Source organism: Colletotrichum paranaense, assembly GCF_030867605.1.
Source record: "Colletotrichum paranaense strain IMI 384185 chromosome Unknown Scaffold_3.1, whole genome shotgun sequence".
NCBI lineage: Eukaryota > Fungi > Ascomycota > Sordariomycetes > Glomerellales > Glomerellaceae > Colletotrichum > Colletotrichum paranaense.
Window position 1 is genome coordinate 2,804,374 of NW_026848961.1, and position 15,607 is coordinate 2,819,980.

A 15,607-nucleotide genomic window follows, 5' to 3' on the forward strand; every position below is an offset into this window, starting at 1 on the left:
CCACTGTAGTTGAAAGTTAATTGTTCATTATGGTGTCATCTACGTCCCAAGTAAATTCGTACCCTTCATGCCTACTTCAAGCGGCACTCTCCCTCGGTTTCTGTCCTGCAACGGAGTGGTAGAACACATACGAATGGATGCCAGTATTGAGTAGATCCTTTCGTACATCAATCAGGAAAATCTCGACCTCAGGAGTAGACCATCCCAGGCCTCGTGTGAGTGGCCCCATCGTGACTCCATGTATGCCGTCGTAGAGAACAGCTTTACAGTATGCTCCAATCATTTTCAGATCTTCTCTCTTTGGCCACTCGCCCACGGGAACCTTTTGAACATCTTGTACTAGATTGATAAAGCCCGCGTCGTCGATACGCTTGGGGTTGACGTCGGCAACATCTGCTTCGATGCCAAACTTCCCGAGGCCTTTCCAAACAAGCTTCATCATCTTAGTGAGGGCATAGTCAGGGGACATTGTGTCATCGTCGCAATTGAAGTTCCACTTCATCTCCTGGAGTTCGATCCAGCCTCCTGGTTTCAAGGCGCTAGGAAACGTCAGATGATATCGAAGTAAGAGTTGGAGAAAAAGATCAATGATGTAACCATACCGAAACGCTTGGGCAAGGAGTTTCTCCCAGTCTTTGATTGCAGCTCCCATGTTTCGAACGTGAACGTAATCAAGAGAGTTTTCTGGGTACAACCATTCGGCTTCAGCATCGTCGACGATGAAAGCAACATTAGCTGGGACATATGGAGGTTGAATGGGGCTGAGATCAATTCCCGTAACCTCTGCTTCCGGATATTCGTCACCCACTGTGAACATTAGTCTTTTCCTTTGCGATTCACCTGCAGGTATGTCAAATGGATCAACTCACTGTCAATTGCCCAAATGCCAGTCCCGGTTCCGACATCTAGGATTTTCTGAGGATTCTCGAGGGGAGCACTGTGCAGTGCCCCGCCGCAGAGTGTGACAACCATGGAGTGCTTCATATCCTCCCTTTCTTGCTCGGCATCGTCGTTAGGAAATGCATATCTGCCTTCTTTGAACTTGTGGTATCTCCTTTTGTTTTCAAAGTTGAAATCACGAATTGTAGATGCCAGCGTAGTTGATGCGTTGGACTCTCTTTCGGACGCGGATTGGTAACCGTCACTACCATCATCGGTCTCGTCTTGGGCCTCAACAACTGCATTTGGCGACTGAGAAGCCGTATCTGGTGGTCCCTCTACTGGTGCAGCCCCAGGCGATTGGCCAGAGCTCGGCGAGGTGACCGTTAAGGCCACAGCCGGAGGTGACTGTGCGGCGGTGGCTGGTGTAGTTGTTGGAGATGCTGCCTCTGCCGCTCGTACAGGGGATCTCGGATGAGTGCTTGAAACAGCCGTTTGATCAGCCATTGTATTTTATGAGTCAACGTACGTCCGAGGAAATTCTTGGAAAACGACTCGACGAAGCAATTTTCAGATGCTGGGAACTTAGGACAAAGAAGTTGAGGAGAGGGGAAAGTATAACAAGGAAGGAACAAGACATGGCATGTTATCGACCGTGTTGTTTCCCCGCTCGGACTTGGCAAGATATCCAGACGCAGACAGCTGGCTAGGGTTTGAATCCTGCTCCGCGATATCTCCGGGTTGTCATCGAATCACGTGCAAGGTCTCTGGCCAGATGTTTGCTCGTTCTACTTGGCGTCTGGAAGATGGACAAAGAATAACGCGGGCTCCGTGTGCCCTCAATCGTGTGTCGTCATTCCGGAAACGCAGAGGATTAATAGGTAACTAATATCTGTTTCCATAAAGCCTAAAGTTCGCAGCCATTGGAGAGACTCAAAGGCTACCGATCGAAATGCGAAAGCAGACGACCAAACAGTTTCGTACAAGACGTCAACGCTCGGCGAGGGGCGCATTCTCAATGCTAGTGGCTGAGGCCCTTAAGATACCTTATTCTGGGACAATCTCATTAGCCATTCCAAAATTCTCAGCGTAATACAATTTCCCGGCAGAGTGTGCTTAGTAAAAGAAGGAGAGCTGCGGCACAACGTGTGTCGGAGCAAATGTCCGGGTTCCCAATGGCCAAGTCCGGAGCGGTCGGGGGTACCAAAAAGACTGCATGTGCATAAGAGCAGTCAGTCTTTGCGGTTCTAAGAAGCCAAAAGCTGCCTCCCTCTCACTGATTTCATTTTGACTACAAGAATGTGAGTGGTCGAAAATCAAATAATGGTAAAATGTTGAGCGATGACGCGTATTTCATGAACAATTCCATATGACCTATAAGTGCGATGTGTTAACTATACAATGCTATTCACTCGGGCATTACCAGTGTGCAGAGTTTACCTAGATGGTCTTGTCATTTCGTGATCACACTGTAAGTCTGGAGAGTATTGAATGTATGTTTCAAAAGCCATGGTGAAAGATCCAAGTTCAATCTTGCCAGCTATTACCGACTAAGTACCTTGGGTAAACTCAAACTCTTTATTAACCCCCTTTCTCGTGGCTGCCATTCAGCTCCCTCGCCTAGCTTACAGATAAATGTAGCAGAATGGACTGCCTCCAAGTGTATTAAGCAAGTCACTAATAGGCCTGTTGGGTGCGTTCGGTACCTGGATTACGAGATCGTCAAGGCGAGCGTCACGGCTGGGAGGCGTATTTAGGATCGTGATTGTTCCGGCAATATTGAAGGCTTCTCCGAGGTGAAGCGCCTGCCACAGCCAGTAAACTCGGTCGACCATCGCGTGGTGAAGAAAGAAAGTCGGTTCATTAGTCGACGAGAAAAGGTCAGAAGCTTCACCGTTGACAATGAAGTGTCCGGAAGTGTGTGTCCCTGCTTATTGTCAGGAACTCTGCTTGCTTGAAGTGGGTTGACGAGAGCTTACCCAGAAATCCATCTCCAAAGCGGCCCTGGAGTTCGTTCTGGAACGTCAAAATGTTCTCTGCCGCAGCGCCCACAGTGAGGTTCAACACATTCTCAGGAGTCATCCAATGCTGAGATGTCCAAGCGCTGATGTCTCTGGAGAGACAACGAGGATTATAGGCCAGAGGGCCGCCGGGATTGACTGCCAGACCATCGATGCCAGGGCTGACAGGACCGAGATGAACGGTCATGCTGGAGAAAATAGTCAATCTTGTGTTTCTTTCTTTTGGTCCAGAAGGAGGCTTACTTGGCGAAAGGGCCGCTTGTGACACAACCACCTCCCTCACCAGAGGGGATGTAAACACCACCACCCGACGTGCTGCCGTTGTGATATTTGAAGACACCGTTGCCACTCATGCTAGTCTCGCTGCCATCAAACATTGGCGACTTGGAAGGATCCTCTCGGTAGGAAAGCCAGTTCCAGTACTAGCACACACATCGTTAGCCGCTGCAATTCCGAGTGCCATCCAACGCCATCTACTCACCGGTTGATAACCATTGTAACCACATTCCTGCCTCAAAGCATTCTCGTAGGCCCACGTAAAGTAACGATGCCATGTGAGGAAATTACCGGTCCCGTGGATGCTCAAAGTCTGGTTGATATGAACAGCAACAAAGTCGTCATATCGGCTGCGAGCGCCGGGAGCGAAATCCGTAAGCTTGGAAGGCTTCGTCAATAGGCAATTGACGGCGCTGGTGTAAGCCTTCTTTTCAGATCCGGAGAGCGAGTTCCTGTTGATGTAATCAGTGAATGGACGTTAGTTCCGCTTGGACAATTACGTACCAGTCCCGGCGAACACGCGCGTTGAAGAGGGTGCATGAGTCTCTCTTGCCAAAAGTACCGTTTCCCTCGGCCGCCTGAAGAGCTTCGATAGCCTGAGCCTGGACCTCCGACAATTCGTCGCCTTCAAAGGCGAGAGCAGTCGCTCCGTAGAGACTCAGCGCCGCGAAGAGGTTGAGGAAACGCATTGCGATGCGGTCGGCGGCTTTCCTGACGTAGGGAGCTGGGGTGTGAAATTTCGTGAAATTGAGAGCACTAGTCAATCAGTGAGAACAGGCAACGGCGATGGATGCCGTGACAACTCTTATTTATCTTTATCTTCAATTCCAGCCGACGGGCAACCTTCTGTTATCCATGTCAAAATAGCGCCGGCGCACTGGGATGACAACGGCACGCTTCCGAGAAGTTCTGAAGAGGCACATCGGCCGGGAGGCGAAAAAGTCTACAGGCCTAATGCCCAGACGGTATTGATTAAGTGGTGGATGTGGTGACTCCAATATGAAGAAGCGTCTTTAACCCTGACCATGTCCGCATGGTGGACAAATCGTTGGTTGGCTGTTGTGGACCTTTTCCGAGGTCGTGACATGCTGCACTTCAAATGAGCCGGCGTGGATCGAACTAGAACCCCAGACATGCTGGTAACAGCGTTGCATTGCTGGTCAGCGCTAATGACAACAGGTAAGCGACAGTGTCGACTAACTCATAATAGCATCGGCTGAATCATGAACGGCCCCTCCTCCATCGAGTCTTTCCCTCCTCAAATGACCATTCTCAACTTCGAGTTTCCATGACTCTATTGTTAATATTATGCCAAGTTTATTGCCGTGCGATTCTGCTCCGGTACCTCGGGTTTTCGAATGGAGCCCCGGCATCGGGACCGGCTCGGACAAGTTTCTGCATCGGGTGTATACGATGATCCAACGACCTTGGCATCCCACAACGCTGCGTTCCACCCTTGTCCATCTCATGCCGGAACCATGACTAGTCTCGCTGTTTCAGAGCCGATTTAACCGATATTCTCGAAGAGTTTAAAGGGGTCAGCAGAGAGCCAAAGTCTATTAACTACCTTATTTCAGGAAGTGAGTTCCCTGGAGAGAACATTGAATACTGCTTATTTTCGTTTTATTTTGAAGTCGAAATGCGAAGAATAGGGAACATTCGCATATCGTTACCTATCACTAAGCAACCGCGAGCTCGATTCCGCTTAAAACTCCATTCTAAGTCAGCCATTCGATAGTGTCCTTGTGCGCTCCGTCGCTTGCTGCTAAAATAGTCTCCCTCGCCTGTCAAGGATCTTTTGGCATTTTGAACAACCAAGAGACATTCTCGAATACTCCAAGAGTTATGATACTTTAGTCACTGCATGGAGTCGATTCTTTCCTTGTCATCCTCATTGACATGTAATATTGCAGCGTGTAGCCGCGTTGAAGTCCCCAACTCTCTGCCTTTTTTGCCTGGAATCTGCAAGTTTCATTGCTTTCCCTGTTTCTATGGCTTTCGATCAACATGACATCTTTTAACACAATGCCAAACCAATATCTGTCACAGAGACCATCCTTGGAAGTAGCTCAAGATTCGCAAACTTTCGACGTTGGTGGCGGACGTCCGACGTAGTAATTCAAGATGAGACACTTGAGGTGGAAACGGAGATTCACGTGACTATTATAGGATGATGTTGGAAAGAATGGATCTAGGTGCTTGCGTGAGACACAAACATGTAGTGTGAAGTGGACTTGAACCTACGGGATAAGGATCATTGCAGGCATAGGCATGTTTCGTGGCTTTCAGACACTCGTGCGGTGCTTTTATTGTTCTGGTGTATCAATGCATTGCGCTTTCAGAGGCTCCAGCGTCTTGATAACCTCGATCTCGTTCTGATCTGCTTTTCAACGCGCGGATTGAATTCACCCGCGCATGCAGCCCAACAGAGCATATTACACATATATTTCCGAACCTTCGGGTCATTCGCGTCTTCTCTCCGCTTGTGCTCAGGAGTGCTGTGCTGTGTAAGTCAAAGGAACATCAGAAGGTGTTTGATTGGCAATGTCGTTGGAGATTTGCAAAATGATGGCTGAGGTGATGGAGGTATCGCTCGGAACCCAACCGAGTAGTACTGGTAAACGTTCGTTTCCTATTCGTTCTTAGCACCTAGACAATGGACAAAGACTTCCGCTATTGAGAGAAAGGATAATTCCTACTGAAAAAGTATTCAAGAAACGCTCTGTTGGCCACCGGCTTGCTCGGAGAGCCCCATACAGCCAACATCAAGGATGCTTCGCCCAAGAACAAAGGTGCGGATGATTCGGGAAGAGTGAATGTTGGGTTGATACGACTCATGGCTAGAGCGTGTCTTGCACGGGCGTTGGCCATGGCGGCTGTGCTTATCGTTGTTGCATCACCAAAGTAGGCAACGAAACCGTCGAAAGTCGCCTTGTCGAATCGATTCGACGGGTCAAAGTACATGTCTCGGCGTGATAGGCTGCCATCGTGTTCAATGACGTTGTGCCGGTTCAGCATATCTAGATCGATGAACTAGGCAGTACGTAAGATTGATCAGTACAAACTCCATAGAATATTTGATATCAGAGATATAAGTATGTCGCCTCACATTTGCGTTTGGTATTGAGTTCAACTTGAGTGCTGGCGTGAAGGCAGCCGTTGCTAAGTCTTCTCCAATGTTCATCGCATCTTTAAGACCTTTTATGACGACATCGAGAGTGATATTGCGGCCGTCGTGAGGTAGAAAGCCATGGTTGGCAAGAGTATTTAGCGTCGGGCAGGGCGCGCGTACTAGGCAGCTTGTCAGCAAGGAAAACTTAACGCAGATGGATTAAGCTTGACTCACAGTCTCCAGGACCTGGCGGTGTCCACGTGAAATGATTAGGCTTTAGCTGGCATGCTGCATCTAAGCCTGACGCTGAAGTTGATGGTGGTAGAATTGACTGAAACGGGCACCCGCTGCCGGCGCCAGGAAAAGTTGGAAGTGCATATGCAATAGGCATTGAGCCAAGTAGCGTCAAAGAAAATTGCATCTTTTGCAACTTTTCTGCTGTGACCCTATGGGAAATGAGTTGAATAATTTGGACCGATTGGAGTGAACGTTTCACACAGGTGTATGTAAAGACTTCATCGGTATACAACTGGATGAAGAACTGCAGTTTATCATATGAACTTCAAGTCCAATTTTTCGAGGGTTCAGGATGTTTAATATACAAACAGCGATTGGATAGCGAGGACTTTCCGCTCTTTCCGTTCGTGCTAACATTGATGGATAGCTAATGTTAGTCGTGAGTCCGTTGCAACGGCTCTCTTCCGAGGCCCTTGTTCAAATGTCGATCTTCAACGTTAGTCCATTTTGTGGCTTGAACCCCTGATTTCTATGGTCTCTTACATGAACTACTTTCCCGGATCCTTCACGAGCCGCAGTTCGCGCCTGGCTTAGCGGCTCGTTGGGTTCCTGAGGTCATAGCTTCTTGCAGATTGAGGTCTGCAAGCTCATCGTCGGCTTCGCAAATTTTTGGAATTATTCCAACGGGGTCTTTGTTCCTGTTCCCAATTGATATTTCCGCAGTCTTATTTCGCGTTGGCCTTGAGTCAACATTGCCGCGCAGTCCTTAAGTCATGACAAAGCAGTCGCCAAAATCGGAGGATGACAGGCTTAGCGCATCGATCTCCAACTCAATCTGAATAATGCTACCTTGAGAAACTCAACCTTATTGTCGCAAGCCTGAAGGTGCATGTGCGTCGATTCAAGTTTTGCCTTACAGTAGCTTACCTGTGATATTAAACTCAATTGGTACCCCCAGATGAATTTGCACCTGATGGAGAACTAATATGCTTCCCGATATGATGTTCTTCATCGCGGTGATCAACCCGCACTCAGACGTTGTAGCATTCAGGTAGAAAACACACGGGAGGTTTCGACGGTACAGGCTATCGAGATTTGGATGAGTGACGAATGATGTAAGCCGGATAGTTGATGTTTATTTATTTATTTCACGTGATGCTGACTTGGTGCGTCACACTCCAATATCAGATGGCAGATGGCCCGAACTTGAATCTCCACACCCCGAGGACGACAGTCAATACCGTACCATTTGCCAAGCAATTATTCAGTGTCTGTGCATTGACAAACCGCATTTAGCCATGCTGCCATCTCTACCAAATTGACTAGTCAGGATCTCTTCATAAAGTTCGCGAAAGAAGTAGTAATAACACAAAACCAAGGCTTTATTGTGAACATAAGACCTCTCCAATATCAATATGGTCAGGTCCCAAAGCTTCCTTCACGAGTTCACGTGTGCCAACGTATGGTATGGGCTCTCACGACGAAGAATGAATCATGGAAAATCGTGGCTGGAACTTTGTGTCATTGTCATTGGCGTATCGGCGGCTCAACCTCATTGGGTTGCAATGCCAAGAAGTTCCACGGCGTAACCGAGCTGCGCAATCGCACTGGTGCGTACGGCCGTTCCTGGATCAGGCAGGTCGCGATAGAGTCGTAATGGAGCAGAAGAAAATATTGGCTCTGGGCTTCCTCATTAAGTCGCACGTCCCCGCGTTTCTGGGGAGCCTAGTACGCGTCGAGGTTAATTGACAGTGGCTCCGGCCGGTGAGCTACTGGCGACATCACCAGCTTCCTTATCTATCGTCTTGGCGATGATCACGCGAGCGAAGAGATGCATGCGTCGCTTCCAGCTCGTTGGTTGAGGGAAGTCTAAAAGACCAACAAGCCGCTGCTTTCCACCCAGCTTATTGGGAACATCTCCTCGCTCGCCCACTCGCAGGTTCTTGTTTCTAGCCACCACAAGGCAACTTCAAATCTTGTGCAAGACCCCGCCGGTCGTGTAGCAACAGTTCACAAGATGAAGACGGCCGCTCTCGCATTGGCCCTGCCGGCGCTAGTCAGCGCCGTTAAGTGCAAGCCGTACGTCGAGTCCGAGAAGCTCCAGGAGCTCATCAACATTGAGGACCTCCTCGCCGGGTCCCAGAAGCTTCAGGATATTGCGGATGCCCACGAGGGAAACCGTGCCTTCGGCGGTGGCGGCCACAACGCGACCGTAGACTGGCTTGTCGAGGAGCTTGAGAAGCTCGACTACTACGACGTCTACAAGCAGCCTTTCACCGAGGCTTTCGCCGGTGCCAAGGCGACCCTCTCCGTCGCAGGCGATGCCATTGACGCCCGTCCTCTGACGTACACACCTGGCGGAACCCTAACCGGCGCTACCTTGGTTAACGTTGCCAACCTTGGATGCGAGGCGTCGGACTACCCTGCCGAAGTCTCTGGTGCTGTTGCGCTCGTGTCGAGAGGCACTTGCAACTTTGCGGTCAAGGCCACTCTTGCCAAGTCTGCAGGCGCTGTCGGTGCCATCATCTACAACAACGACGTTGGCGCGCTTTCAGGAACCCTCGGCGCGGCTTCGGATGGTTACGCCCCGACTGTGGGAATTACTCGTGAGGAGGGACAGGCCCTTGTTGCCTCTCTTGCAGCTGGTCAAGCGCTGACTCTTGATCTCAATGTTATCTCCATCATCGAGAACCGTGTTAACTATAACGTCATTGCGGAGACGAGGGGCGGAGACCATGACAATGTTCTCATGATCGGAGGCCACTCCGATTCTGTTTTTGCTGGCCCTGGTATTAAGTAAGTTAACATCACTATGAGATACGTTCGGAGAGACGAACTGACTAATATTCTCTTCCAGCGACGATGGCTCCGGCACCGTTGGTGTGCTCACTGTCGCCAAGGCCCTTACCCAATTCACCACCAAGAACGCCGTTCGACTTGGATTTTGGGGCGCGGAGGAATACGGCAAGCTCGGCTCCTACTTCTATGTGAAGTCGCTCAACAGCTCTGAGGAGGAAATCTCAAAGATCCGAGCATACCTCAATTTCGACATGATCGCCAGCCCCAACCCTAAGCTCGCCATCTACGATGGTGACGGCAGTGCCTTCAACTTCACTGGCCCCGCCGGCTCTGATGTGATTGAGAAGGACTTTGAGGAATTCTTTGAGTCCAAGGGCCTGGGCCACGTACCCACTGAATTCAACGGCCGCTCTGACTACGCAGGGTTCATCGAGAACGGCATCCCGTCTGGTGGACTATTCACTGGCGCAGAGGGCCTCAAGACGGAGGCCGAGGCCGCGCTGTTCGGTGGCGAGGTTGGTGTTGCCTACGACGTTAACTACCACTTGATCGGCGACGATATCACCAACCTGGACAACGACGCTTACCTTGTCAACACCAAGGCCATCGCCCACAGTGTCGCCAAATATTCCATGAGCTGGGAAACTCTTCCTGCTGTTGAGTTGAAGAAGCGCAGATGGGCTGCAGACACGGCCCAGCACCTCAAGCGTGCTGCTGAGTTGACCGGTCACTCCCACGACGGGCCCTGCGGTGGCGGCTCCCACTTCTAAGGGAGAAGCACCCGAGTGACTGACTCCTACGAGGGGGTAAGACTCCACCCATGGATACCTAGCCTTCCCTCGGCTTAAAAATAGACGAGAAATGAATGGAATGACAGACTTCATGTTATTTGCGCTCCCTTTGCGTGACAGTATGCAGTGTAATACTGCCACAGGCTTGTCAGGATCCCAGTAAACCGAATCCTCCGCCTGTCAGCATCGCACGACACTTTATGAGCTCTATTCTTCAATTAGGCAGTTCTTTCGACCAATCAGATTGCCCAGACTTCCCGTCTTTTCTAGAGTAAGTGATAAATGGTACTTTTGTGGTACTTTTGCACAACCAACTCTTGTCGTCGCTTTATACATGTTCGGAAGAAGTCAAAATTCCGCAGATACAGACAATCGCGGTAAGGCTTAATGAGTCCTGATTATGATGTCGGAGGGTGCCTCCGTACCCGAGACAAGACAGGCGAGTCTAGCCTTTTGCATATCTCGGCTATCGCAAAAAGGCCATGTGGACACCATTTTCCAGCTGTTGGAACTTATCATGCAGCTGTCGAGCAGCCCACTCGAGAATCTTAACGCATGGCGTCGTTTCTGTATGCCCCATCTTCTCAGGCAACAACTTACTGCCTCCTAAACGAGATAGCCTCACTCAATCAGCCCAAGACATGACTGCATCATCGTGATCTTACTAACGGAGGCGGAGCAGTGTGGCACAGATTTGGCCGAGGTCTAGGCAAGGAGCGATTGAGAAAATATGATCGCACCGGATAAGCAGACTCATCACATTCCTACACCAATCATAACCTTGAATTGGCAGCACCCTTCAGAGTCGATGCCTATGGCTGGGTCTACGGCCGGACGTCAGCCGCCCCCCTTGTTCCCTGTTGGGGGCCGCTTCTCCCCAAGAAACCCTAGAAACACCGTTGGTTGACCCCTGGAACGGGCGCGAACCCTGGCTTTCCAGTCCCCAAAGAAGTTTAAGGACCTCTCCGCTGACAAGGAACTGGGACACCGGGCAGGCTCGCATTCCGTCTTCTTCGCCGGGCATCTCCGGCCGATGATGGCGAGGCCAAATCCTTCAGCATTGGCAGCACTGCAGCAGGCTATAGGGCGACCTATGAGGGTCGGGCTTGGCACCTAGTGGAAGACCGGTCACTGCGGACTTGTGCAGGGTGCGGCGACCGCAACCATTTCCGCGATCTCACCGGTCAATGTCGTGGGGGCCGAGTCTGAATCTTGTTTCCACTTTAGTTTAGGCAACCCTTGAGTCCTTGATGAGAAACCGGATCATGACCTGTTGCTGCATGTCTCAACTTGATGGCTCATGGCAACTTGCATAGGGCTGCAGCGGCTGTGTCGTATTGCTGCCCAGGTTATGAGAGTCGACGGTAAGTATCTTGGTACGGCGTACTTCGTGACTGTGCCTCCTTCGCCTCAACCCTCCAGTCTCTTCGTTTATGTACCTCACACTCGAGAACTCTAAGAGAAGTTCAGTCATGTAGCAATATATAAGGCGCTCTCTTCTCTTTGTTTCGTTGTGTTCCGTCTTCATTAGCATCCAATAACCACTAAGTATCTCGGTCTATCACTCCCTTGAGCTCCTGTATCACAACAGGATCCAGCTTGAAAACTTTCACTGTCTCTTGGTATCAACATTCACACCTAAAACGGCGAGCTTTCTGGCTTTGCTCAAGGTTCTTACCCCATATCCTTTTTCCAAAATGAAACAAGAAACGATTTTGCCGACTCATGGGCTTATGCCCAGTAGCCCTCCTGCTCGGCGCCCAGTTGGACGTGTCCTCTTGGTAGCCCTCTTTACCAGCATCTTGGTCCTATCCTTTCTCAAGGGCGAGACTATCTTATCAGCAGTAAGTCCATCCTCAGAATTCTATTAGCTTCTATCATCCTTGAAGCTTAGCACTTCCACGATGCTAACTCTATGGTTCCATCAGATCACCGAAAACACTGAGGGCTGCGCCCGCAAAGCTCATGGAGCAACAAGTATCGCGGCGCTTCGCGTTCGAGATGTTAGTCCCCTACAAGGAGACACTGCTGTCTCTACAGATGGTCGCTCTGGATACAACCGTCGTGATGACACTGCTATTATCACCGACGGTCGTTCTGGCTACAACCGCCGTGACGAAGAGGCGACTGTCGGCACTGATGGACGTTCCGGATATAACCGCCGCGATGAAGATCAAGTCATGAATACAGACGGTCGGTCTGGCTACGATAAGCGCGAAGAAAATGCGGCTATTACGACAGATGGTAGATCTGGATATAATCGGCGCAACGCCAAGGAGACGTCTGATATGACCACGGATGGTCGTTCTGGGTACAACCGCCGTGAACAAGATGCCGCTATTACTACAGACGGACGATCTGGATACAACAGGCGCGAAGAGGCTCTTGACTCTATAACCGATGGCCGATCCGGGTACAACCGTCGCGAACAGGCTACTGATGCCACTACTGATGGAAGGTCAGGATATAATAAGCGGGAGGAAGCCTCTGCTATCACAACTGATGGCCGCTCGGGGTATAACCGTCGCGAAGAAGCCTCAGACGCCACTACTGATGGACGTTCCGGGTACAACAAGCGCGAAGACGTCTCTGCTATCGGCACTGATGGGCGCTCAGGGTACAATCGCCGAGAGAATGACGCTTCAGCCACGACTGACGGACGATCTGGCTACAACAAGCGCGAAGAGGCCCTTGATGCTACAACAGATGGTCAATCTGGTTACAACCGTCGTGAGGAGACAGATGGCCGCTCAGGATACAACAGTGTGGAAGACGGTCGCTCCGGTTACAACCGTCGCGAAGAGGGCTCGGACGCTACTACAGATGGACGATCGGGGTACAACGGTGTAGAAGACAGAGCTTCTGGGGTCGGTCGTCGCGAGGAGCTTGCTGGTGCCTCCACTGGTGGACGGTCTGGATACAACAAGCGGGAAGAGGCCGATAGCCGGTCTGGCTACACCAGTGTTGAAGACGGGCGCTCCGGATATAACAAGCGTGAGGAAAGCTCTGCTATCGGTACCGATGGACGCTCAGGTTACAACAGGCGTGACGAAGCCTCTGCCATCACTACCGATGGACGCTCTGGGTACAACCGCGCAGTCTAAGTCCGAAGGATTACGATACCCTGTAAATGCATTGCGCCTTAGATCCAGATTTTAGATACATCGAGCTCAAGCTCCGCCGTCAAATATTAATTCTAGTATTTACTTAGACTTAGACTGACGAAAAATTTCATCTCAGTTTCCTTGCACGACTTCTTTTGATGGACCCTTATATTTCGTCAGATCGCTCTTTTTTACAACAGTAGGATTACCTACTCACGCACATCCATGTCACAAACGCGTCAGGAAAGGTAGCCCCAATGCAGGTAGGAAGATCCTAAGGTAGGCCACCCGGATATTCAGTGTAACACGACCGGACCCCCCCATATGTAGTACCTTATCTTACATAAACGATGGCTTTGCTACTTTCAGGATCAGTCATGCTGAAAAGTCTGGCTATGCGAAGAGTATTATGGAGATCCTTCGGTCTTGCGCGGCCTTCCTGGAGTCTCTGAGTGCTTGCCGATGCCAAACATGGTATAACATGGTGTCTCTTAAACCTACTCATGGAGCTACACTCGGCTAAGAGCCGCGCTCGCAAAGTCACTTAAGGAGTATGATTGGAGCATACTTGGTCAGAAGCCACATCATACCGCCCGCGGTGGATCTGCTCTTACTCAGAGAGGTCCATGTGGACATTACTGTTTTCATTCCGAACAAGCTGGTGTGTAACGAATCTGCCATGAGCAAATTCTGCAGTCCTCCCACGCTCATCAACCAAAGCGGCCCTTCTGCCACCAACCCCCCTGAGCTTCATCGCCGGCCTTGACCTCTGTGACCGTACTCTTGGCCTTCCTCAGCGGGTCGACCTGGTTCACAATGAACTCATCCATGTATCGTCCCCCCGCTCCTCCTCCTTGATTGATGTTCTCTTGCCGAAGACTTGCTTCGCTGCCGACCCGCGACCTCCGATCCGGCTCCATCTCCATGTCGTCCTCGAGTTCCACGCTCTCCAACCTCCGAACTTCCCTCGTGACTTCAACCTCCTTGGTAACAAAGATACCGGGGAATCGTTGCCGCAGTACTGGCCAGAAAATCGGGACGCTACTGGCAACCATGGCCAGATCGACTTCGACGGCGGATAGGACGATGCTGAGGGGGCCGTACCACATGGGGTCTAATGTCGGACGAGTGGCGGATCGGTGTTGAATGATAGAGTATACTCGGACGACTGAGACGCCGTTGACCCTACAAATTGTGTTAGCGCTCTGGGGATCCCTGAGAGTGATGGTCCGCTGTTGGGGAAAACGAGGGACAAAACGCACGCAATGCCAATGACCAGCAGCGCAAGCAGTCTCAGCTTCGACTTAAGCGACTGTTGGGGTCTGAAGTAGAGCGGAACCGGGATGGCGAGAACAAGGACGTCTAAGGCAAAGTTGACCGAAGAGTGACTCTCATATGTTCCCGAGAATATATCAGAATTGAGCGAGCCGTATGCCCAACGTGTGGCTGGAATGGTCCAGTTCCAATATGCTGCGACTGGCACGCAGGGAACCCATCCCAGAAACGAGTAGGCGGTGGCCCATAAGCTGACAAAGATGATCAGGTAGATGCAGAGCGATCGAAGGAAGGACGGTCGGTCGAAGATGCGCAAGTATTGAAAGAGGAGAGAGATTTTGATAAAGGCGGTTGACATTTGGTAAGATGCGTTTGCAACGTAGAAGGTCTAAGGCAAGGGGTTCTTGATTAGCAAGTCAACATCATGAGCGACTATCGGCGGGTTGACTTCGTACTCGGAGGTAATTCTGGACTTCTGCCGCAGAGAGGGTATAGATATGTCTTCCCATCCCATATTTGGTAGCTATTGACCAAAGGATTAGTTTCACAGAAGCGAGAAAGGGAAATTTGGTGGGGTCCTACCGACACAAATTCCAACAGATCCAGTTGTTGTTGTTAACTGTGTTGAAATCCTCACGTGAGACATTGTTCGTCATCGAGAGAGTATACAGAGGGTTACACACCAACGACAATATCACGAAGCAATCATCCCATCCTAATGACTGAACCAACTTGGCTCGCACGTACATGCGGAAGGCGACACACATCCATGAGAAGATCTAAGCAACGTCGTTAGTCACATTGCTGATATGTCTTCGAACAACTTGGAGCTTACCGCGAAGGCAATAACCACGCCTAGGATAGTTGGAGTCTTGTTCACCAAGGGCGTAGGCTCGCCCGAGTTATCGGCCGTTCCATACAACGCATGGATTGTTGCTCCGTCCATGGTGATCACCACGGACCCAGACCAGACATTAGCTTAGGTTGAGGTTGACGTAAAGAGGAGGCTAGACCACCACCAAGCCAAAAGCAAGTCAAGACGTTGAAACGGAAACGAATGAGATGTCAGAATTGAAGCAAGCTCCATTCATGTCTCTCGAGGTTGTGGGAAGA

The 15,607-nt window shown here is 50.5% G+C and overlaps 6 protein-coding genes across 6 annotated transcripts; 2 read left to right on the top strand and 4 right to left on the bottom strand.

Annotated features, from left to right (window-relative positions):
* Positions 1 to 76: 76 nt before the first annotated feature.
* Positions 77 to 1,386, bottom strand: CPAR01_04516 (methyltransferase domain-containing protein; the record flags this gene model as incomplete). Its single annotated transcript, XM_060488796.1, has 3 exons — positions 77 to 539; positions 603 to 807; positions 870 to 1,386. 3 exons carry the CDS (start codon positions 1,384 to 1,386, stop codon positions 77 to 79), a joined length of 1,185 nt encoding a protein of 394 aa, XP_060353002.1.
* A 1,118-nt stretch (positions 1,387 to 2,504) lies between these two features.
* CPAR01_04517 (uncharacterized protein) lies at positions 2,505 to 3,865 on the bottom strand (the record flags this gene model as incomplete). Its single annotated transcript, XM_060488797.1, has 5 exons — positions 2,505 to 2,806; positions 2,859 to 3,088; positions 3,144 to 3,322; positions 3,382 to 3,628; positions 3,681 to 3,865. The coding sequence occupies 5 exons, from the start codon at positions 3,863 to 3,865 to the stop codon at positions 2,505 to 2,507; spliced, it is 1,143 nt and encodes a 380-aa protein (XP_060353003.1).
* A 1,800-nt stretch (positions 3,866 to 5,665) lies between these two features.
* CPAR01_04518 (uncharacterized protein) lies at positions 5,666 to 6,709 on the bottom strand (the record flags this gene model as incomplete). The annotated part of the gene is made up of 4 exons (XM_060488798.1): positions 5,666 to 5,808; positions 5,876 to 6,209; positions 6,286 to 6,467; positions 6,523 to 6,709. 4 exons carry the CDS (start codon positions 6,707 to 6,709, stop codon positions 5,666 to 5,668), a joined length of 846 nt encoding a protein of 281 aa, XP_060353004.1.
* A 1,833-nt stretch (positions 6,710 to 8,542) lies between these two features.
* CPAR01_04519 (peptidase family M28) lies at positions 8,543 to 10,094 on the top strand (the record flags this gene model as incomplete). The annotated part of the gene is made up of 2 exons (XM_060488799.1): positions 8,543 to 9,321; positions 9,383 to 10,094. 2 exons carry the CDS (start codon positions 8,543 to 8,545, stop codon positions 10,092 to 10,094), a joined length of 1,491 nt encoding a protein of 496 aa, XP_060353005.1.
* Positions 10,095 to 11,812: 1,718 nt separating this feature from the next.
* CPAR01_04520 (uncharacterized protein) lies at positions 11,813 to 13,219 on the top strand (the record flags this gene model as incomplete). Its single annotated transcript, XM_060488800.1, has 2 exons — positions 11,813 to 11,959; positions 12,044 to 13,219. 2 exons carry the CDS (start codon positions 11,813 to 11,815, stop codon positions 13,217 to 13,219), a joined length of 1,323 nt encoding a protein of 440 aa, XP_060353006.1.
* A 710-nt stretch (positions 13,220 to 13,929) lies between these two features.
* Positions 13,930 to 15,440, bottom strand: CPAR01_04521 (uncharacterized protein; the record flags this gene model as incomplete). The annotated part of the gene is made up of 5 exons (XM_060488801.1): positions 13,930 to 14,404; positions 14,482 to 14,882; positions 14,950 to 15,017; positions 15,093 to 15,273; positions 15,330 to 15,440. The coding sequence occupies 5 exons, from the start codon at positions 15,438 to 15,440 to the stop codon at positions 13,930 to 13,932; spliced, it is 1,236 nt and encodes a 411-aa protein (XP_060353007.1).
* Between the last annotated feature and the right edge of the window lie 167 nt (positions 15,441 to 15,607).